Raw genomic sequence first — 22606 nt, 5'->3', positions numbered from 1 at the left:
GCGGCAGTCTCTGTTTTCTATACCTTCTGGCGTGTCACAACGCGCACTGAGGGGCACCAAGAAGCGACCCCCCAGTCAGCTAGTGAGATACACCCTAAAAGCGAGCCAGCGCGCCGCTAGCTAAGCGCAGTGGCTGGTCAGCGTGACATATGTGTGGAGCTCGAAGATAAAGCGAAAGACAACTCGCTTCAAAGGCCAGCATTCTAAGAGGCTTTAGGAGTAACCGTTCGGGGGACCCTCGAGCTATCACGGGTAGCACACGTCCAGAACGGCGGAGCCTTCGTGTGGCTGTGCGTCCATTGTTTTCTTTCTCATGAGGGTGATTCCGGCTCATTTTGGATAATTTTACCCCACCCGGTTTCCTCTTTCCCGCAACACCTCTCCAACTACGGGGCCCCCCCGCGGCGCTTGGGCGGGGGCCCCTGAACGAGTCGTCCTTGGACCCCTGCTGCTGACACAGGGAACTCGGATACGCCTTTTTCCAGTTGTCACCGACTGTCTTCCACCACAAGGCTTATACGAGAATTGGAAACGAGGCTCAAAAACCTTTGTTCTGGCTGTTCTCCAGTGTCTCGCCTCTTTTGGCAGCCTAGCCTCGGGGGCCCCTAGCTGGATGCACCAGTTTTTGCACTGAGAGGGAGGAAGTGGCGGGAAGGGGGCGACTACTGGCCCCCTTCCCGCCTTTCTTCTCCTCCCTCTCGGCGCGAAACTCGGCCTCCTGTTAAGATGGCGTGCCGGCAAAGGCACGCCTGCTGGCTAGCACCCCTAAAGGACCTCAGTATCGGGCAGACTGCTCCTAGGAGGGCGACACATTTCCCTCCCTGCCGACTCCCAGAGGCACACCCGACTTCGAGGGCCTCCCGGGGAAGCCGCTGGAAGCGGTGGCTGCCGCGTGGATGGATGTTTCCTCCGAGTCTTTTTTTTCATCGGGCTGAGGCTCAGCAACAGCCGCCGCGCCTCAGCGCGCGGAGACACTCCACGCAGCAACGCCAGGAAGGAAGCCAGCTGCAAGGATTCCCCGTGAGGGCCTCTGAAGGGCACAATCCCACGTCACAACGTCACGCTTGCCTTCAAGAAAAGCTGCAGAAACTCTTTGAAGCCGCGGGGCCCTGGGCCTGGGGGCCCCTCGTAATCGCGGCGCTGCAGGAGTGCAGCAGCAGCAGCAGCAGCAGCAGCGGCAGCAGCCACGGCGGCAGCCACGGCGGCAGCAGCACGGCTGGCGTAGAACCCATGCCGAAACACACTCCTGCACTGGGGAAGGACGCTTGCCTCTCACACGCTGCACAAGGCGGTGAATCCCTCGGTGGGATCACCCCAGGAGCAGAGCTTCAGCGGCAGCACCGCGAGCTGTTGCGGAGACTTTGCCACGCTTTCGAGGCGGCGGAAGCCTCAGGCCAGTCTGCTGAGGAGCGCCTTGCAGCCGTCGCTGCTGCAGCAGAGGCTCATCTGAGGGCAGTGTGTCTGAAAACTTCCTTACGGGATACAGCCCACTTTATATCTTCTCTGAGTCGACTGAGCAGCAGCAACTCAGGCCTCTGCAGCACAGTCGCGAGGCGCCTTCTTGACACGCGAGCGTGCGAGCAGTTATTTGTTGCTTCAACCGAGGCAGCCATACAGCAGCTCACGCGGCAGATTGCAGACGGCAGCCCTCCAGACGTCTTGGGAGGCTTGAAGCTGCCCCCCGCATCCTGCGGCGCGAAGGCAGCTTCACACGGGAGCCTTGCCCAGGCTGTTTGCGGGAAGGGGACTCGTGCGACCAATTCACAGATTGGAGACAGCCTTGCGCAGACTCCTTTGCCGCACGCTGAATCCTCGGCTGTCGGAGCCAGTGGTGGTGTGCCTTCCAGCGTCAGGGATGCCGCAGCACAGGCCCTTGGAGCTGCAGCTGCAGAAATTGCAGCTGCTGCTGCTGCGAACCGCCTGCGGAGTCACGGCGTGTCTACTGCGCTCCTGTGGGGGGTCGTGGCGAGGGGTTGGGCCCCCCAAGAGTTTGAGAATAGGCCCCTTCAGCAGCTGGTGAAGCTCTCTGAGCTGCTGCTACAGCGGCAGGAGCAGCTGCTCCAGCCTCTGGTCAGCAGAGTGCAGCAGCTGCGGCAGTGGCAGCCGTTCCTGTTGCCAGAAAAACAGCAGAGCGAGCTCAGGAGAAGCTTGCTTCTGCACGATTCCATCTCATGGTTTCTGTTCTGCGCTGGAATTGTGCAGAGACTATCTGCTTCTATGGCTCAGAGGGCCCTCTGGCTCCTTCTGCACGTCGAAGGCGGGAGGAGGTCGCCGCAGCAGACACCTCAAAGTGGTGGATTAGTGCTGCAGCAACACGACATCGCCTCTCTGAAGGCCTTGCAGAGGCTCATTGCTGCTGCTGCGGTGTACCTGCAGCACAGCAGCAACAAGGCTCAGAGGAGGTGCCCCATCTGGACCCGAGGAGCGCTGGAAACGCGACGGAGGGGCCTTCAGGGGGCCCCCCGCCAGAAAGAGGGCCCCAGGAGTGGTGATAATAAACAGAGCAGCAACCCCAGGAAAAGCAGCTGCAGCAGCGACAGCACTCAGACGTACATGCGCCAAATATGCAGAGAAGCTCTTCTTCGGCTTTTGGTACACCTGCAGCAGCTGGACGGCATGAGAGGGCCTTTCTCGCCCTTGGAGAACCCCTCACCGCCTTCGGGGAAGGCGGTGCAAACTCAGGGGGCCCCTGAGAATTCTCCAAGATGCAGACAGCCAGCTTTGGCTTGTCTTGTGGACTTAGTGAACGCTTTGGTGCGACTCCGCAGCGACTCGGTAGAGGCCTCGCGGGTGCTGTCGCAGCTGCCACGACATTTGGCAGGGAGCGCAGCAGGTGCAGGTGGGAGATACGGCGAAGTCTTTTATCGGCCGTCTGGTGCTTCCTTCTGCGGAGAGGGTGCAGCAGAGTGCACTGCGGCTGCTTCCGCCTCCAGAGATTCTGCCACAGACACCTTCGGGGGGATTCCCACCGCAGCTACACCGAAAGAAGCAAGCAGAGAAGAAGCACTGGCGGCAGAGGCACCTACAGGAAGGCCCTTCATGGAAGCTTTGCCGTTGCAGCTGACACCTTCGCAGGTGCTAAGTCTGTTGGGAGCTGTGGCGAGGCTGCAGCTGCTGCAGCGGCAGCCGACTCATGGGGCTTCTGGATCACCCGCAGCGGCAGCGCCTTCGTGGGGAATGCTGCTGTATCAGTAAGCATCTCAGAGAGACGCACCATATCCGTCTTAAAGTCGCAAGAGGCAGGACGAGAGAAGCGCCAGGCAACAGGGATATGGGAAGTAGGGAGCACGCAGGCTGTAGACGGGGAGTGACACACCCTAGTGTGTTGTCAGCTTCGGATAAAAATAGCGAAGCTCGAGAAAACAGAGACCGCTCTGCTGCCTGGAAGAGCGCCGCCGTATATACGCGAGTTGCAGCAGCAGCTGCTGTTTCTGCTGCTGCTGTTGCTACTCCGCATGCCATCTAGCGAATGCATGGATGCGGGCTCTGTGGCTTTTGTACTGCGCCCTTTCAGTGCTTGCCTCTGCCTTTTGTCTGCTGCGCCCTTTGCTAGGCTGCTTTTGCTGCAGATTAGCCGCACGCGCTTGCATCTGCAACAGCAGCAGCGCCTGCCGCTGCTCCCCGCTGCAGCCATGAGTGCACATACCCACTGCGCCCTCTGCCTGAATTACGCTGTTGCCGCTCTTGTCACGGGGCAAGAGGCCAATGTATTGCTGAAGGAGGCCTTGCTGCAACGCCTCCTCCAGCTGCTACAACTCACGCTTACAGCAGCACTTCCATCAGTCGGCCCCTTGGCGGCAACCTTCGAGGCATGTCTTCCAGCTGCAACAACACCTGCGCTGACATCTCCCGCTAAAGCGCTCCAGCTATTTGAGGCATCCGAGGAGTTCCCCGCATTCAAACGATGGCGTCTACACCACCAACGCCAGGCGCCTGCTCTCACCGTAGCTGAACAGCAGAGGCTGATGCTGCAGGCAGTAGGACAGCCCCACCCCCATCCGTTTGCCACACTCTGAATTGACACTTTACTCCATCTGTCACTCCTTCTGCCTTCAATGCTTCGCACCTTTCTCTCAGTTGGTGCTTGTACCTGCCTCTGTTCTGTCCTTGTGGGGCGCCAGCCAGATGCCAGTGGCTGAGCTGCCTCTCCCTCTCGCTCGCTTGCGCTCTCTACCTGTTTACCTCGCTTTGTCAAGCTCTCGCGAAGCTCTGTCTGTGAGGCCCCCCCATACGTCCTCTGGATTCCTGCCCGTATTCGCAGCATTCTCGTGTTTATCTGTTGCTCTTTCATCCCTTACATGCACTGATTAACTTCTCGCTTTTGCAATACCCCAGTTTTCGTGCTGGTCGAGACGGGGGGCCCTCTGCAACGTGCGTTTCGTAGGGTGTATTGCTGCTGCTGCGGCGCGTTGGCGTTTTTCTTTATTATGTTTCAGCTGCAACACTCCGTCTTTTGCACTCCATTGCTGCTATCCTGCGTGAAGCCCGTGGGGGGGCTTCCACTGCCGACGAAGATCATCCACACGATCTTCCCAACACTGCTGCTGCTGCAGCAGGCCACACAGGTGGGAGCGGACTGCATCCGCAGCTGTTGCATCTAATTGCGTTCCCTCTTCCTGCTGTGCAGGTTGCTGAGCTGGGGTGACGGGGTCAGACGCGGGGGTGGCCCCTTGGATTCGTTGCTTATATGCCGAACACCACTTATGAATGCGTTCATTGTTGCAGCTGCTGCAGGATCGCCGTGAGTTGCTCCCTCCAACGAGCTGCTCTCCGATGCAACGCCAGGTGCAGCAGACGGTTGGGGCCCTAGTAGGGCCCCGTGGAAGCTCTGCAGAGATGGGCCCTCGGCAGATTGAGGCAGAGCACAAAGTAGGGTGTCTGTACACCGTAGACATCTTGCTGTTTCCAGCAAAAACAAGGGCTGGGGCACAAATGTACGTATAGCGAGACGAAACAGCCACTATGTGGGAATCAGAGAAGCGTTACTACTGATGCACCAACTCGTGCTGCTAGGGCTCGGCTGCGTCTGATGAATGGCTGTGCTCCTACTGTTCCTGCCGTTGTAGTTGACTAATCCCCATATCTACACACTGTTGGCGTAGCGTCTCGTCCGCCCTTGTGTATCTCTCTTTTTTCCGTAGCTCTGAGTTCGTATGCGTGAGCTTGAGCCATCGCTGCTCTGCTGTGCACAAACACACCTGGTAAAGTGTTACTCGCAAAAAGCCCGATGCATGCGTCAGTGCGGACGTAGCACAGCTCTCGGCTAAACTAGGTTAAAGCGAATGAAGCGCGTGGATCGGCATCTCGCCCCCTCTAAGGCCTGCCTTTTAGGCTTCTGGGGGTCCCGTACACCTCCCTTAAGCCCCCATTTGCATACGGAACCTGCGGGGGGAGAGGGTCCCTACTCTCCCTTACTGCGAAGGATGTCAAGTGAAAGGCTCAATAGTAGGCCTTTTATTTGCCCCTCTTCCTGGCGCTCTTGCGGCACATCTCACGCCAAGCAACAGCACCAAAAAAATAGGGAACCCCTCGACAACTCAGCGCACCCCCAGGCAGTTTTTCCGTGCTGTGGGTTATTACAGGAAAGATTCTGCCTCCTTGGGAGGCGGAGGGATTGTGCATGCAATGTCTCTGCCAAAGACAGCACTTTGGATCCAGCCCTCGCAGCAGCGCCAGCAGGACCTGACGCTAGGTTGCAATTGCAAATAAACCAGCTTCCACAGCAAAGTGAAGGGGAAGCCTCCCACGTATGTGCCAAAAGGCAGTTGCAGAGCCGCCGTGCCGCTTCCCAAGAAACAGAGCGAGCCTTTCCAGTTCTCTACAAACGCGGGTAGCGCCTGAGGAGCAGCAGTTTCGGGGGCCCCTCCAGCACCCCTTCCAGGGCCCATGAAGCAGTTGAATACAAGTGCCAAAAACTGGCCCTCCTGACGCGCATTCTGAGCGGTTGGTGCGGGACTAACGTAGCGCTTGTCGATTTCCTGCAGGCGTCGTGCAGCAGAAAGGGAGCATCAGCACTGTGCACGAGGAGGCCTTCCCCTTCTGTTCGGCCCCTCGCCCTGATGCTGCCTCGATCTTTTTTTGCTAAAGCGAGCCGCAACATCTGTACACCTGGGCATCGCAGGAGGCCCTTACTGGTACTCCCGCGTCCGTCACTCGTCGACCCCCGCACTGAGGCTCAACCCCTCACTCACCTGAAGGAGCTCTGTGAAGCGCTGGAGATCCAGGTGATTCTTGGGGGCAAGTTTATCGAGCTTGTTGCGTTTGGGGTGCAGCTGTGGGAAGATCGAGGAGAGGCGCTCGCCATTGGTCAACAGCCAGTCGGTGCCTTGATCGCAAAACGCAAAAGCAAGGGCCAGTCGCCAACGCTGCACGACAGGAGGCACGCTAATGCAGCTCCGAGACACCCCGCTTCTCCCGCCTTCTCGCCCCCCTCCCTCCCCGTCGAAGCTGCCATTTTCGAAGTTACTTCTACCCCGAGCCGCCAGCGGCCAAGCACAGAAAAAGCCCTCCAGACCCCGCAGTGTACCTGCACTTCCGGGCTTGTTGTCTGCAACTGCCATCTCGAAGAGCTGTTGCGCATGGTCAGCGAGAAGGGGGGGCGCAATGGTGCAGCAGTCACCCAAGGCAAAAAGGCCCTCCGTTCCAAGCACACGCAAGGAGGGATCCACGAGCAACCGCTGGGGTCTGTTCTGAGCGGCAAGCCCCTTCGCGATGCTTGTCGCCAGCTCTGTGGGCCGCACTCCGGAAGCCCACAACACGAAATTGGTGGGGATCGACTCCACGGAAGTGGAAGGCGCCGAAGCGCCTCCCGCTCCTGCTGCGCCCCCTGCAGAAGTCACGGACCCACCGGCGCCGCTGCTTCCTCCCCCCCCCCCCGCCGCTGCGGCAGCGGCAGCTACGCGCTTTGTCGTCACAGACCCCGCAGAGACTTGGATGACTTGCGTGTTCAGATGCAGCTCCACCCCACTCCTCTTGAAGGTCTTCTTGACGCCCTCCTGCACCTTGGAATCGTACATGGGAAGAGGCGCAGGGCCCATCTCCACAACCAACACTCTAAAGTGCTGACTGATATGCGGGTACAGCCGCTTGCCCTCCGAGCTCAAATAATCCTTGATTTCCGCCGCTGCCTCGACACCCGAGGGGCCAGCTCCCACAACGACAAACGTTAGCAAACGCTCCCGCGCCTCTTGAGAGATCTTAGGACTGGCCGCCGCTTCCAGGCAGGCTCCAATTCTCGCTCGCACCCTCTGGGCGTCTTCCGCAGTTCTGAGGAAAAGTGCGTGCTCCCTCACGCCCCGAATGTTGAACGTGTTGACGCTCGAGCCCACCGCGAGCACCAAGTAGTCGAAGGGCTCCTCCCAGGGGGCCCCCAGGGGCCCCCCAGGGCCCCCGGGGCTTTCCGTCGGGCGGCAAATCACCTTCTTGCTGTTCAGATCCACGGCATCTATGAAAGCTCGATGATACTGGCCCCTTGCCGTTGTGTTCCCGCCAAAGCTAAGGAGCTCTCGCAGCTTCGCCGTGCACGCAGCCACGGGAAGAGACCCCCCACACACCGCGGGAAGGAGGGGGGTATAAGAAAAGTGATCTTGGGGAGATATCCAGACCACCTCGAACTGCCGGGGATCCAGTTTCCGTACGAAGGATGCAGATGCCCAGCCGCCCCCCGCAACCACCACGCGCTTCCTCTTGCCCCCTCGCGCAGCAGTGTCTGCGGTGTCTCCTTCTGACGGCTCCAGCTTCAAAAGCCGCAAGCGTAGCTGCAGGGCTGTGAGCATGTTCCTCGCACACCACTCTGCTTCTTTGCAGAGACCCAAGAGAGGAGGAGGGGAAGCTAACAAATGCGCCACATCCGGAGAGTGAGGAGCTTCCCTGTGCTGCTGCATGCGCAGCTTCTCTACGCCGCTGCTGCGATGCTGCTCCTTGCAGTGGGCTGGGGCTGTGGAGGCGCTAAAAGCCGAAGCGCCAGCCAGAGCTCCCAAGTACCGCAGAGTGCTAATGCTGGGCATGGTGGATGTACACCTGAAGTCTGGTCCTCACCACTACTATGCACGAAGAGTCAAGAGACAAAAGACACCTCAGAGAAAGGCAAAAGCGGTGAAGACTGCCGAAACAGGGTCAGGTCGCACCTTCCCGTTTATCAACGAGATTAGCTGTTCTGCCCGAGGGAAGCCCTAATGAGACTCCCGGCGAAATAAGAGCTCAGCAACAACACACGAGGTATTCTTAATAATAAAATGTGCACACAGTAGACATATAAGCACACGGAAAACGCACCCGCACGAATCAGAATCTTAAGCTAGATTACGCTCCCATCACGTCGAGAGGGATCTTGTGTGGCGTTCCCGACACAAACAAAAACCCATGCGTCCACCGCCAACACCTTGGGTGTCTCTCGAAAACTATGCATCAAAAATTGATGTTTTGCAAAACAAAAAGGCTTTAGAGGACCTCCGGGTGTACACGCAGCCGGGGCCCTTCGCCCGCCACCCCGAAGCAGCGCAGCTCGTTCTCTGCCCTACTTTATGTACGAATGCTGCATGCAGCCGCCTTTCTATAAAACGTTCCCCCAATATCTGATTTTGGCATTTATCTGTGCTAGTTCGCGTATGTTTAACTCACACCGGTCCATCCACTAAAAGCTCCTCGTTGATGTCTACACTGGTTGTGCCTACCCGTTTTCTCGCAGCATGCGGCGAAGCAAAGCTTACCTTTGCTGTAGCGTGCATTTCCTACGTGTCCATCTGCACAGCAGAGGAGGACCATAGGCGACCGCTTAGCTTACATATTGGCGTCGCCTCGCCGAGGCTCGTCAGCATTTTCTGCTTAGCCAGTTATTCCTTGAGGGGGCCTAGCTACGCTTATTGCACACTTTCTGCTACACTGACTATACGTTTAAAATATTAAAAAATTGACTCCAATTTCCGCCCGTGCGAGTATGTTATTTATTGCGGAGTACTGCTGGCTCGCTACCGAAGACACAGAGTTGTTTGCTTGTGCGTTAGATGGAATGTACAACTAGCCATGAGTGCTCGCAGTGCTTGGAGGGTGCAGCTACGCACGCCCTGGTTACTGTTCGTGTGCCCTGATCTCCGAACAAAGGGGCTGGGGTAGGGCCATGCGGTAAGCTCTCTTCGACAACAGCTTTCTACGAAGCTGGCACTGAGCCTGGAGATGAGGTTCTCCCTATCGATACCTTAGATGGAGAGTTACACCGCTTTTGGCTCGGCAAAGGCCCCATGCACTGGCATCTCGCTATGCATAGGCAGAGAATATGCAAGTGCATCACACATCTTTATGTGAACAGTTCAGTCGATTACACACGCCATTGTACGGGTGCTCATGCATGTGCAGTTCTGTGCGTGGGTACTGCTGGAGCCCTTGGTTAGGAAAATCCAGGGGACTGCTCTAGGAAATTAAACTTGCTAATGGCATACCGAGCTGGTACTCCTTGGCAGGAAAGTGTTCTCGAGGAGCGCAGCACGGGAAGTAAGGTGGCCAGTTAGCATCCGAGAATTTGCAAGTCTCTGCACCATCATGTATGGACTACTCTCCATAAGGTCACCTTGCCATGGAAGGCCCCTCTATCTCTTCCCCTTGAAACTTTAGCTTGCACACTTTCTACACAAATATCGAGGACTACAGGTAGAAAATCTCCCACACCTCTTGCAAGCAACACCTTACAACAAACCAGGTATCCCCATTTCGCGAAAGCGCTGCTGCCAAGACACTCAAGCCGCGATGGCCCCTGCCCAGACGCGTGGTGACATCGTTCATTGCCAGAGTGGTTGACGGTGTGAGTGCACAAATGTGTGGCCCCCTAACGGTCTGCAATCGGCTATACCACCCCACCTTAATTACGTGACCCCACTTTGGCAACGTCCGCACTGCGAAGGCTATAGGCGTTTAATCTACGCGTGCAATCGCGGTGATGCGAGCACAGGAGGGAGATTATTCTGGTTCATGCCCCTCATTTTTCATGGCACCGAATGTGGCATGCTGCGTGAGCTCAGCAGTTCTGCCCCAAAGTAAGATATGCCCTTAGGCCTCCACACTCTGTGATCCCGAAACGGTGGAGACAACACGTGGGCTAAGGCACTTGATTCTTCGGTGCCTTACGTGCTCATGAAGGGCTGGCGAAGTGCTGCCAGAAAACAGGTCTAGTATAAGAGCGGCGAGCAAGAACGAGCCAGAGTGAGAAACAGCGAGAGACACAGTGTACACATGAGAAAGCCCCCAAGACTAGAAATGCATTGCGCGAGAGAAAACATATCCAATCGAAAAAAGCAGCCGGAAACAGAGAGAGGTCTCGTAGAGTAGCATATATATATATTCCATGCCGTTTCTTTCTACAAGGCCAAGACCGCTGGCCCTGTTTAGCATCAAAACAACAAAACCCCTCTTCCTTTCGCGGTACATCTCTGGGGATAATCTTTCATGTGTGTAGTCTTTTGTCGCTGCTCGCGTGCGCATTCCAAACTGCCCCTATAGCAGCAGCGGGAGCAGCAACAACAGCAGCAGCACTGGCTGCTAGAGCCCGGCCTCTTGCAAGCCGTAGGCAACACCAGCTGTTGCTGGAGCAGCCACGACAACTCATGCTGCTTACGCGATGCGCATGCCGCCGTGGCCCCTATGCTTCGTGTACGGCGCCGAGTGCTCAGCTGTATGCAAACACCGCGCAAACGCGAAGCAACACGAGCAGCACTTCGCCCCCCTCACAAGAGGCACAGCCAGAGCCACATCCCCAAGCATCAGCACACCCACATGCACGGACACAGGAGGAAATATTCACCCACCCAAACATATATAAATATATACACATATAAACATACACATATATACATATAAACACACACATACATGTATACATATATATATACATATAGACACACGCATATATAAACACACACATACATATACATACACACCCACACACATATTCAGTACAAACAGTGATAACCTTACAAACAGCGACGAGAGCAAGCGCTTACCAATGAGCGTAATGCTGCGGTGCTTATTCCAGTCCAGCACATCATTAGGACCCTTCCAGCACCTGGGAAACAACACAACGGAACGCCTGTTGGATGCCTTCCCCACATGCCCGTCTCAGTTGCCTCCTAGAACCTTTTTCGTATTGCTTAATGGGCGCTTGAGTACCCCAGAAAGAGGAAGCAGCCAGAACTCATGCGAGGGAGTCACGAAGAGAAAGCCAGTGGACATGCAAAGCAAGTGCATACAACAAACACCAAAGAAGAGCGACGCCAAGATAGGAGGAGACAGGCGGCGGGTCAGAAACACGAGGCCATCGAAAACGACACGCAAACAGTGAATGAAATGTCGGCAAAAACACAAAGTGCAGGAGCTGCACCGACCTGACGCCGTCCCCCAACTGGAAGAAGGTGCAACTACCCCATGCATTTTTCGGCAGCGCCAGCTTCCTAATGATCTGAGCCTTTATCTCGGAGAGAGTTGCATCGGGCTGCGTTCGCATCCCACAGAAAAGCAAATAAGCGTCTTGAAGGACTTGCATTAAAGTGAAGCACGACAAAAAAGGTCTACCATCGTACGCTGTGCCTTGGAGGCGGTGGCGTTTGGCAAAAGCCTTTCATCTTTCCTTGGACCCCCCTTTCTTTCCTCCTCCCCGCCATTCCACATCCCTCATTTTTACCCCCTGCAAATGCATGCTGCTGTTCTCCTCTCGGCCCCTCAAAGCTCCTCCACGCACTCCCCTCTCCCCCTATCCAAATGCCTGTGCTGCCGGCAGAGTATGCGGCAGCGTACCTCAACAAGTATCTCGAAGGGGTAGCCGAACGGCTCGCGATCTCCGGGAGTCTGGTGCTGTACGAGCAACACCTGAAGGCAGGGGTGGACAGAATCACGCGCATAGACGCTTTCCTTTCGGAGGACCTCTGCACCTGCTCGTTAAGGCGGAAAACGTGAAGAGGCATAAAGCAGCGGCGTGCTGCAAGGAAGCTCTGATGCGGCGGTAGGCCGTCGCTCGACTGCCGGCACGAAGCAGCGTACTGCATGCAACGAAAACAACGTCGAGGACGGGTGCTTGCATTCGCCGTCTCACCTGCAGTGCCCCAGACTGAATGAGGTCTTCCTCTTCAGGAGTATAGTCAGCTTCCAAACGTAGCGGCACAGCCAGAAGGTTCGTGATAGACTCCCTCGTACGACCTTGTGCTGCAGCGAATCCCAAAGGAGCTCCCAAGAAGGCATTCAACATACCGCGCGCAGAACGCCACGAAGACAGACAGACAGACAAACACACACAGAAACACAAACACAAACACACACAGAAACACAAGCACAAACACCCAAAAACACAAGCACAAACACACCCAGAAACACACACACAAAACACAAACACACACACACACGGGAGGCAGCGGATCCGACACAGGCCCCGGCAAGAAGGATCAATCCTCAAAAGGGGGGCTAAGAGTTCACACAGAAGATGCAGCAGCAGCAGCAGCACCACCACCACCACCACCACATTAGAGGCAGCAGACTCTTCAACACTTCCAAACATGGATTGAAACAGCAGGAGGGAAAGGCAACTCGAAACCGCTGTTTTGAGTACCGGGTAGGCTATGCGGATGATGGAAGGCTGAGAAAAACTGTGGCGCTGATGTGAGAAGACTGGTCACACGTACATGATGGAGCATAGAGCGTTAGCCACGAGAGCTCTTCGGCAGGTGGGATCCGCAGGAGATTGGAGGAGTCGGAGATGAAGAGCCTGAGAGGGCCAAATTCTTCCTCATAGTCCTTGTCTGCCTTGTCAGCAGTCGTCCCCGTTGAAGCGGCTGTGCTGCTGCCGCTGCTTCTACCGCTGCATCTGCTGTGGTAATCCTGTCTCAGAGCATGCGCTGTGGCTGGAGGGAGGCGTCCTAGAACCTCTCGCATGAGGTCTGCCGCTGTGTAGGCTTTGCCATCGGGGTTGCTGGCGGGGATAAGCCCAGTGACACATCCGATCCGTTCCGCCTGTCTCGAAAAGACTAGGCAGATGTAGCTCAGCACGGAGTGGGAGAGGGGAGACGAGGAGGGAGAGAGGGCTGCGGGGGGGAGGGGTGAGAGCAGCAGCTGCTGCAGTTGCTGCTGCTGCTGCGCGGGCAGCAGCAAGGCGTTCACAGCCCTTGCGCACAGGCGGAAATGACGAGGGAGCAGACACAAGTGGAGCTCTCGGGGTAGGCGTTGCGCCCCCGCGGCTGATGGAGAAGCAGCAGCGGAGGCAGCAGCAGCGGAGGCAGCAGCAGCAGACGCAGCAGCAGCTGTTGCTGCTGCCAAGGCTCGCCTCCTGTCAAGACAGCCAGGCCACGACTGTGCGCCTTGCAGCTGCAGATACATCTCATCGAGAGTGAGCTGCCGCCGTCCAGTGCCTTCTCGCTCGTTCCGCTGGAGCATCAGCTGCTGCTGCTGCTCCCAGGTGCCTTCGTTTGTCACTACCAGAGCATCGATGTCTAGAGGCAACACCTTCCGGTCTGACAGCAGGGGGGGCTCGGGAAACAGCTGCAGCTGGGTGGGATCAACACCGAACTGCCACGCAATCCACTGCAGCGCCTGCGCATGCGCGCACGCAGGAGCATTGAAGACAGCAGGAAAAAGGCCTAACACATCAGTGTCGGCGTATCGTGCGCTTTTCTGGGTGCTTTGGCGGCTTCCACACTTCTAAACACCACACATGCCTCGGAAGAACCCTACGTTCCCAGACGTCGGGGAGGGGTCCAGCTGCCGCCGGCCGATAGAAGCTATCCAGACGCGGAGCAAGCCACACGGGAGGCAATAGCCACCACAGGAGACGGAGTGTGTGTACAGGAGAATTGCTAGATTTAAGCGAGCAGAAGAGCCTCGGAGCCAAGAAAAAAAAGCTAGGACGCGAGCCCATGAGACGGAGAATTCGCTGGGGAAAGAGCCAGAGGGCGGGCGGAAGACGGCAGCGAGCAGAAAGGTATGCGCGTGCGCGACAACGAGGGCAGGCAGGGGTAGGTGAGAAAGGGGAGAACGAGGAGGAAGTGCACAGGAAGCCTTGAAGGGGAGAGCGGCCAACCTGTCGGGCGGGGAGTCTCCCACTGAGAGAAAACTCCTTGATACAGATGGGCTTTGCGCTTGGCATGTGCAGCCAGGGGTCCTCGACAACGGGAGAGGGAGACAGCGCTTCTTCATCTGGTTCGTCCATCTTCGATTTGCCTCCCGTAATGGTTGTGGATGCCTCGTTTGGAGAGATGAGGGTTGCTGTGTTTTCCGCAGAGGGATGGTGCGGCACGCCTGGGAGGCTCACGCAGGGGGCCCCCTCGTTCGAGGGGGCGCCGACATCGCTCCCAGGGAGAGACACGAGCGAAGCTTCCGAGAGCAGCGAGGAGGCCTCCCCGACTGGAGGCGGCAGAGAGGGCGAAGGGAGGAGACAGCCAGAAGAAGACATCACCTTCCCCAAGAACTGAGGCTCACCAACAAGCAGCGCAGAAGGCGCAGCGATGGGCGGGCAAGAAAAGGAGCGCTTGCGCCAAACGCGCTAGAAGAGCAGCAGGCGGCAGACTGCGCAGCAGTGTGTAGACGGCAGACGCGGGGGAATTCGCTTGTGGGGGGCACTGGGGCAGCTCGGAGAAGTCAGCGCAGCGAAATAGACGTCAAGAAGAGACTGCGCATCGCGGGAGCACCCAAAAGCGTCGCCGCTGGCGGCTCCAACAGAAAGGGGCCTGCCTCCTCGCGGAGAACGAGGCTCTGGGAAGGAGAGGAAGGCAGGAAGCGCAGCAAAGAGGGGCGCGAACAAACCTCATAAGGATCGTACAATCTGATGTGGTAGATCTCCGTGGCTTGCTCCTCCAGACAGTAGTCTACGAAATCATTGCAGAGGTAGCAGGGGAGAGGCGGGGGGATAGGGGGGATCGCGCCTCCCCTGGAGCGGGGGACGAAGGGCAGCAGAGAGAGGCCCCTGACCTCCCGGGGAGGGGCCCCCCCCCATGGCACCAGAGAGGATGTGGTGTCTGCTGCCGTTCCTGTGGCAGCAGCAGCTACTGCTACTGCTGCTGCTGCTGCTGCTGCTGCTTCTAAGGCCAGGTGGCCTTCCTCTGCGGGGGAGGATGGGCAGTATGCCTGCTGCGGAGCAACGTCTTCGGAGCGACCTCCAACCTTTTGCTGTGCCTCCTTGTACTCGAGCAGAGCAGGAGGCAAGTCGAGCGAGAAGACAAGCAAGTCTCCAGAAAACACCTGAGGTCGAGCGAGCAGACGACAGCGCCGCAAGAGCAGATCACGCGAGCACACATGCAGGCAACACGCGAGGGAATCGCAGCCTTCTGCGAAGGCAGCACAGCGCTCCTGCCTCCTTTCCCCCGTCTACGAAAGCAAGATCGTGCTCCGCGGCAACAAAGTGCTTCCTCCTTTGCGAAAAAGCGATCGATCGGCGACCGGCGATGGCAAGACAATCAAAGAAGAAAGAGCGCGCGAAGAGACCCCACGTGTGGTTGTGTGTCTATGTGTGGTGGTTGTGTGTCTATGTGTGGTGGTTGTGTGTCTATGTGTGGTGGTTGTGTGTGTATGTGTGGTGGTTGTGTGTGTATTCGTGTGCGAGGGAAGGAAATATGGACGCGCAAGGAGCACGTCATACGACTGCTGAGCCCCTCGCAAAAGGACTCTCTCTCTCTTGAAACCCCCACACGCACTTTTGAGTTTCTGAGTGTCTTTCTGCCGAGCAAGCGGTTGGTGTGGATCTTGTCAGTGGCATCCAGCTCAAGACACGCCGTGAGCTGCAGGGAGGAAGCGACCCCCGCTGTGAGGGGCCCCAAGGCTTGCGCTGCAGCCACCGCAACGGAGGCCCCTTGAGACCACTGCAGAGGGGGATAACAGTCGCCTTTGTTTTGCGGAGAAGGCAGGGGAACAGGCAGCGGAGCTGAGTAAGGAGCACAACTGGAGAGGGGTGGTAGTGTGGGGGGGAAGGCGGAGACCACTCGCGCAACCTCGGCTGCCCGGGAGGGGCCCTCGTCGATAAGTCCCTCCTGCATCGCTTCGTGAATCAGTCGGAAGACGTGTGGCTCCAGATCGCGCTGAGGAGAGCGCAGCAAGAAGCATGCAGACGGAGAAGTGTGCTGTGAAAAGGCGTTGTGGAAAGGTGTTGTGGAAGGCGTGAAAGGGGGGGAAGGCACCGCAAGAATGCAATGCCTAAAACGGCCAGCGGGGAGCAGTGCCACGGAGGGCGGCGCATATGATATGAGCGAGGGGTCATCGATGGAGAGAGAGAAAGAGAGGGAAAGAGAGAGAAAGAGAGAGAAAGAGAGAGAGACAAAGAGAAAGAGACAAAGAGAAAGAGAAAGAGAGAGAGAGAGAGAGAGAAAGAGAGAGAGAGAGAGAGCGAGAGAGCAGGCATCTAGCTGGGTAAAAGCGGGAGGCAGATCCTAGGCAAAGTAGTTTGTTCCTCGGAAGCATTGCATCAGAGGAGAGGGCACAGACTATAGCGGCCTTATAGGCGTCGAAACGAGAGAGAAGAAAACGGAGGCTGAGGCGAGATTTTGTTTGCCACGAGAGAAACATGGATAGAAATGCCGCGCGAGACGCAGGCGTGGAGCAGACAAAGGGAAAGAGGGGAGAGGACAGCCGGTACATATATATATATATATGTATATGGTCGAGGCAGCCACAGCGGGAGAGGGAGAGGAAAAAAAGGGAGAGGGAACAAAAGGCAGTAGGGGGGAAGAGAGGGAGGGAGGAGGGTCGAAGTGACGGACAACTTTCCATTCGAAGGGAACATAAACGACATCCAAGCAAATGACGAGTTCTCCCTGTGTGCCTTTGTCGGTATTTGCCTGCACGATCTGTTGCTGCTGTTGGGGGGGAGGGGGGAGGGGTTGCTGTTGGTGGTGCTGTTGGAGGTGCCCGCCCTTGTTGAGCTGGACGTCTCTGGCAGTCCGTGTGAGCGAGGGGAAGTATTTGATGAAGAGCAGACAATGGGACCTTACGATTTCGTCATGCTGCAGGGGTGTGCTAAAGAGAGCAGATTTCTCTGGTACGGCTAAGACGTACAGACTGACCTCGAGCCCTCCCCCCCCTCCGCCTCCCTTCCTCCGCAGGATCTCCCCCAGCTCCATATTCGTCCCCAGTTCGATAGCTTCGAACCTTGGGGATTCCATGGAGGTGTTGATCAGATGGAGCACAAACTGAACCCTGTTGGGGGCCCCTCCTAGGGCCCCCGCGGGGCCCCCCTGGCGCCCCCCCCCACCGTACAACAGGCGCGTGAGCTCCTGCGTGATCGTTTCATGCAGCAGGAGAATATCGCTGTTTCGGCTCCGTTTGATGTCCATGATGGGAGGAATCGAGAGATACGGCAGCTCCACGAAGCGCCGGTACTTGAACTGTAGCGGGTGATACACCTTTATCCTGATAGGGCCCGCAGCACACAACAGCGATGGGGGCACGGCAGGCAATGCACACTCTGCATATGCCCCACAGGAGGTTGAACAATGGCGAGGAACAAGAGCGAAGAGGAGGGCGGGGTTAGGCAACACGGGCAGGCATACAGAGAGAGAAAGCAGAAGAAAAGCCTAGATGCGAGAAGACAAGCGCGGAAGGGGAAGGGGAAGAAGGTCTATAAGGCGGGGGCAGGGCAGTAGGAAGGAGGGAGGAAGGACGCAAAGAAAAAGAACTCGAGAAGATATAGATTTGTTTGGCACGGAGTGACGTGGACAGAGGCATACCTAACGCTCTTCTCAAGAGCGTTGCGGATATGCGTCCTCAAGCGCCTCAACTGCTCCTCTGTACGGCAACGGCTCAAAATCTGGGGATTAACCTGCGCGCACATAAGAGGGCGAGAAGGAGCAAAGAAAAGATGCAGAGGAGCCTCTTGAAGGCCTAACCAAGTGGGTGGACATGCGGGCAGACATTCTCAGAAGAAGAACCCGATCGGGCGCGCACACACGAACTATCTTTTGAGGAAAGCGGTGGATTTCAGCATGTGCGTGTAGGTACAAGGGCATGAGCACCATTTATTGATGCACAGTGGGAGCTGGAGGCAGCACCCCTGAAGCAGTAGCCGCAGCAGCAACGAAAAATCAGAAACTTGCTTTAAGAGGGCTGCAATCGGCTAGAAGATATGGGGCCTGCGACTTGTTGACATAGACGAGAATATACGCGTTGTACGGCTTGTTTCGTGTTCGTGTCTTTCGCTCTCCTGAGAACAAAACAGAGGAGCCTTCCGCTAAACTCTGAACAACAAAGTAGCGATTCGAGGCGAGCAAAAGCAAGGCAGCCGCAAGCACTGGGGATACGCAAAGGGTCAAACGCGATCATTGCACGCCCCCATAAAGCGCAGAAGGAAGCAGAAAAAAGATGGTGCCTTTTTTCATGCGCCTTTACCTACGGCAGCAAGGAGAGCACTGTACAGAGAGTGTAAGGAGGGGGTCTGCGCAAGCAGTCGGTTCCCTCGATAGGTGCTGGATTGCATATATGTAACTGCCAAGCTTGCATCCTAAGACTCCGCGATGAAAAAGGCGCATGCATAAGTACTACCAGCCCTAAAACAGCGTCTGAGGGCCAGTCGCACCTCTCAAGTAATTGCAGGCTTCAAGCTCCTCCCCTCCGAAGTTGTCTCCAATAGCTGCATACTCGCTGACATGGTAGACCTTGTCATCGTCGAAGCGAACCCTGAGGTAAGAGCCGGGAGAGGAGAAAATGGAATCATCACCAAGCGTAGAAAGGGGAAATGCGCATGCATGCACTGACGCGGGAGCCAGCCCCGAAGGATCAAGCACTCAGTGTACTCATACGGCGAGAAACTGCATGCCTAAAAGAAGGCAGCAGAATACGCCACACAGCGAAGACGACAAGAGAGAGAGAGAGAGTGGACGGCATGAAGGCTCGCAAGTAGAAGCAATAACGCAGACAGATGAAAGCAGCACCGATGCCTCCAGAGCAGTGGCATCCACAAGGAGAGGCTGACGGAAAAAATGAACCACGCATTCACACCCCTCCATGCATGCATATACACGCACAAATATACTCATTCACACTGACACACTTGCTCACGCACACAAATACACACATCCACACACTCGCAAACACACACATGAATAGACATGACCATACGCTCTACCTCATGAACATACACATGAATAGACATAACCGTACATTCTACCTCATGAAAACATACACGAGACTCCTTGTAAAGGATCCAACGTACCACTGGGTGCCCGGAGGGGGTCGAAGGAAGGAATAATAGTGACCAGAATTCACGTCTCCCTGGTGGACAGACACCGAGTGCAACGCGTAGACGCCCGCGCCCTCACAGAACTCATTCAGATCCAATTCCCTCTGGAACTCGTACCTGACACACGCCACAAGCCGTTTGTACACTCCGCAAGCTGTCCATACACTCCGCAAACCGTCTATACACTCCACAGACCGTCCATACACTCCGCAGGCTGTCCATACATTCCAAGAGCTGTCCATACACGCCGCAAACCTGTACACTTTGCAAACTGTCTATACACGCCACAAGCTCTCCACACACGCCACAAGCTCTCCATACACGCCACAGACCGTCCATACACTCCGCAAGCTGTCCATACACTCCGCAGACCGTCTATACACTTCACAAGCTGTCCATACACGCCGCAAACAGTCTGTACACTTCACAAACTGTCCATACACTTCACAAGCTGTCCATACACGCCGCAAACCGTCTATACACTTCGCAAGCCGTCCATACACTCCCCAAGCTGTCCATACACTTCATAAACCGTCTATACACTCCCCAAGCTGTCCATACACTCCCCAAGCTGTCCACTCATGCCACAGACCGTCCCTACACTCCGCAAACTGTCCATACACTCCGCAAACTGTCCATACACGCCACAAGCTGTCCACACATTCCGCAAGCTGTCCATACACGCTTCGCAAACGTCAATACACTCCGCACCAACGGTTGCCTCCACTAACTACACCAAGTTCCCTGAGAGCCCAAGCCTGCAACCTCGGGGGTATCCACCAGTAAAAAGCCTCCTCGTTCTTGCTGCGTCGTCATTCCGCAACCTACGACTCTATCAGCCTAAACCCATCCTCCTCTCTCAAACACCACCCCAAAAGAGGCGCCTGCAGCCAGAGACTCTCCTCCTTCTTCACCCTCGCTCCCCACCGCGCCGTCAGCGGCAAACTCCCCAAGCGCCCTTCACGCTCCTTGCACACTCTGCCCCCGTTGCAAGGCCAAGTCCGCATACCTGTCAAACACCTTCACGGTGTCCATTCTTGCGAAATCAAAGTCGAAGCGCTTGAGCAGGAAGACGCATATGGGGGGAAAGCGAACGAACCGAACGCCCTTTCGAGCAGTTTGCTTCCCATGTTGCTCGGCGTCGTATGCGTTGTCTCCTTCGAGAAGCTCTGGCATTACAAGCCTCTGGAGGCTCTCTCGGACGCCTGAGCAGCCTTGAACGTCTAGATTGACATCCTCAAAGGCCTCCTTCCTGACACTCTTGTATTCTACGTTGATGCACTCCACGTAGGTTTCCATTTCCCCCTCGAACATGGCCTTCACGCTGCCCTCCGCAGGCGTTCCCCGCATCTGCTCCTCCACCTTATCCAGCAGGAGTTTCAGCAGCTCGTGCGTGTCTTGCTGCGTGAAGGCGTCCGCGGCGTCCCAGCCGAACGAGCGAATGAGCTCCTTGTAAGGCACTGCCTCGTTCGCAGTGTACAATTTGAGGAAGAGATTTTGCAGAGCCAGGGAGATCGACGGCGGAGATCGACGTTCCGCCTCCTCCTCCACCAGCAAATCGCGCAACTCGCTCTCCTCCAGGTCCGACAACTCATCTTCACTGTCTGTACTTTCTTCCGACAGCACGGCTGCCGCCGTGCCCCCTGCCAGAGAAGACTCGCCCTCCGAGAAAACAGAAGAGGGACTCATCCCTTCAACATCCATTTGCTCGTCGGATGAGGCGGCCGTCGCCGCTCCATTGCATCCCTTGACTGCAGAGACATTGCCACTCGCCCCCCCCGCAGAAGCGGCAGACGCCGCTGCCGAGCTAGGCGCCTCTCCTCGCTTTGCCTGGGCTACTCCAGACGCCGCAAATCCCCTGCCTCGCTTGCGTCTGCAACGCCGCCGCTCGAGAATGTCTACGCTGCGAGTTCCGCATGTGTTTTTCGTGTCGAAGGATAGCGCGTACACCGCTTCTCTGAATTTTCCGATAAAGTATAACGACTGCAAAAGGGCATTCATGTAACAAGTCGCGCCATGGTTCCTTAGCCCAACAAAGCCACGACCACAGCGTCCCATGCCTCTTGCTGCTACCGACGGAGTGCCTCCCTGCGACGCGTGTGTCGGGAGGGGCGGACTGTCCTCGCCTCCAGACTGCTGCTGCAGCTGCAGCTGCTGCTGCTGCAGCTGCTGCTGCTGCAGCTGCTGCTGCTGCTGCTGCCGCTTGGATCCGGAGGAAGTCGAGGCGGAGGCGTCGAGGCTTGGGAGCGTCGCTGGAGGACAAGGCGTGCGGATTCGGCGTGAGACAGCCGCGCAGATGGGGATGCAGCCTGCTCGGAGATAGAGAGCGCCTCCCCCCCCCTGAGGAGACGCTCTTAAAAAGCTCTCGTCGACAAGCTCCTGGTGAGACGCGAACTGGTGCCAACCCCTATCGGCGTCATCACAGGAGAACTGGTAGGTGTCGCTCTTGTAGATGCTCTTTCGGTAGTCCGTGGGGTGTATGGCGTAGATGTGGAAACGGCAGCCCTGATGAAAAATCCAATCCTCCGGATAATCCTCGCGTCGCGCTGTCTCGACAAAGGCTCCAACAAACCGCCGATCTCGACCCCCCGCAGCGGCTGCTCCCGTCGGCGATACTGGGTGCACCATAAGGCGAAAGCGGACGGCAGGAGTGTCTCGCCACTCGCTGTACACGGTAGGCACCTCGTCTAGCAGCGGCTCCCCACCGCTGTTGGAACCCGCGTAGCGAGAGAGAAATGAAGGCAGCAAGAAGTCCACTTCCCACGGCGAAGGCGGAGGCAGGGCACTCAAGGAATAGTCTGGAAGTGCTGGGGGAGGGTGGTGCACCTGCTGCTGCTGCTGCTGCTGCGAGGACGAAGAGCCAGGAGTCGAGGGAGACAGCTGAGAAGTGCACTGCAAAGCCTGCTGCCGCTCATCTGCTGGCTGCTGCGCGTCGCTCGGATTCACCGGTGACACTGGAGGCGTCATTTCGCCGTCTTCCAGTCCATGTTGCTGGAGCAGCAACTGATGGTGGTGCTGCTGCTGCTGCAGCTGCTGCTGCTGCTGTCTAGACATCTTGGCGAACGCCCCGGCAGCAGCAGCAGCAGCACGTGCGGCAGCAGCAGCAGATGCTCGGAAAAGGCACGAACGGCTAGGCAGGGTGAGTCAACACTGCAATGCGAAGACGCACGATAATCTACGAGGCAACTAACTCCAAAATCTTCTGCTGCTGCTCCTCCTGGTACTGCTGCTCTTGTTGGGGTTCCGCCGCCTCTGCTGCTGCCGCTTCTGCTGCTGCCACTTCTGCTGCTGCTGCTAAGAGACAGCAATTTGAGGAACGTCACGGCACACGCATTGCCCGTCTCCCCTCTTCTTCCGGCGCGTGAACGCTGCCAACCTCCTGGTTCCGCTCCGAGCAATTGCAGAGTATTTTCGAAT

General features: G+C 56.9%; 3 protein-coding genes across 3 annotated transcripts; 1 reads left to right on the top strand and 2 right to left on the bottom strand.

Annotated features, from left to right (window-relative positions):
• Window positions 1-726: 726 nt before the first annotated feature.
• On the top strand, window positions 727-4944 carry LOC34622599. The gene is made up of 7 exons (XM_026334107.1): window positions 727-804; window positions 943-1173; window positions 1261-2364; window positions 2605-3116; window positions 3238-3457; window positions 3600-3944; window positions 4735-4944. Exons 1-7 carry the CDS (start codon window positions 727-729, stop codon window positions 4942-4944), a joined length of 2700 nt encoding a protein of 899 aa, XP_026189892.1.
• A 632-nt stretch (window positions 4945-5576) lies between these two features.
• On the bottom strand, window positions 5577-8006 carry LOC34622597 (external alternative NAD(P)H-ubiquinone oxidoreductase B2, mitochondrial). Its single transcript, XM_026334018.1, has 3 exons — window positions 6527-8006; window positions 6192-6325; window positions 5577-5978 (listed from the first exon to the last, which is right to left on the bottom strand). The coding sequence occupies exons 1-3, from the start codon at window positions 8004-8006 to the stop codon at window positions 5577-5579; spliced, it is 2016 nt and encodes a 671-aa protein (XP_026189803.1).
• A 2593-nt stretch (window positions 8007-10599) lies between these two features.
• Window positions 10600-22243, bottom strand: LOC34622596. The gene is made up of 15 exons (XM_026335849.1): window positions 20199-22243; window positions 19163-19306; window positions 18527-18627; window positions 18048-18154; window positions 17682-17773; window positions 16716-17364; window positions 15657-16037; window positions 14770-15204; window positions 14048-14434; window positions 12657-13560; window positions 12074-12183; window positions 11779-11850; window positions 11370-11476; window positions 10989-11050; window positions 10600-10658 (listed from the first exon to the last, which is right to left on the bottom strand). Exons 1-15 carry the CDS (start codon window positions 22241-22243, stop codon window positions 10600-10602), a joined length of 5655 nt encoding a protein of 1884 aa, XP_026191634.1.
• Window positions 22244-22606: the final 363 nt, after the last annotated feature.

The sequence above is a fragment of the Cyclospora cayetanensis genome, unplaced genomic scaffold (genome assembly GCF_002999335.1).
Source record: "Cyclospora cayetanensis isolate NF1_C8 unplaced genomic scaffold, CcayRef3 CcayRef3_contig_1, whole genome shotgun sequence".
Taxonomy (NCBI): domain Eukaryota; phylum Apicomplexa; class Conoidasida; order Eucoccidiorida; family Eimeriidae; genus Cyclospora; species Cyclospora cayetanensis.
Note: the sequence above shows the minus strand (reverse complement) of the source record. Positions and strands in the feature narration are given on the sequence as shown.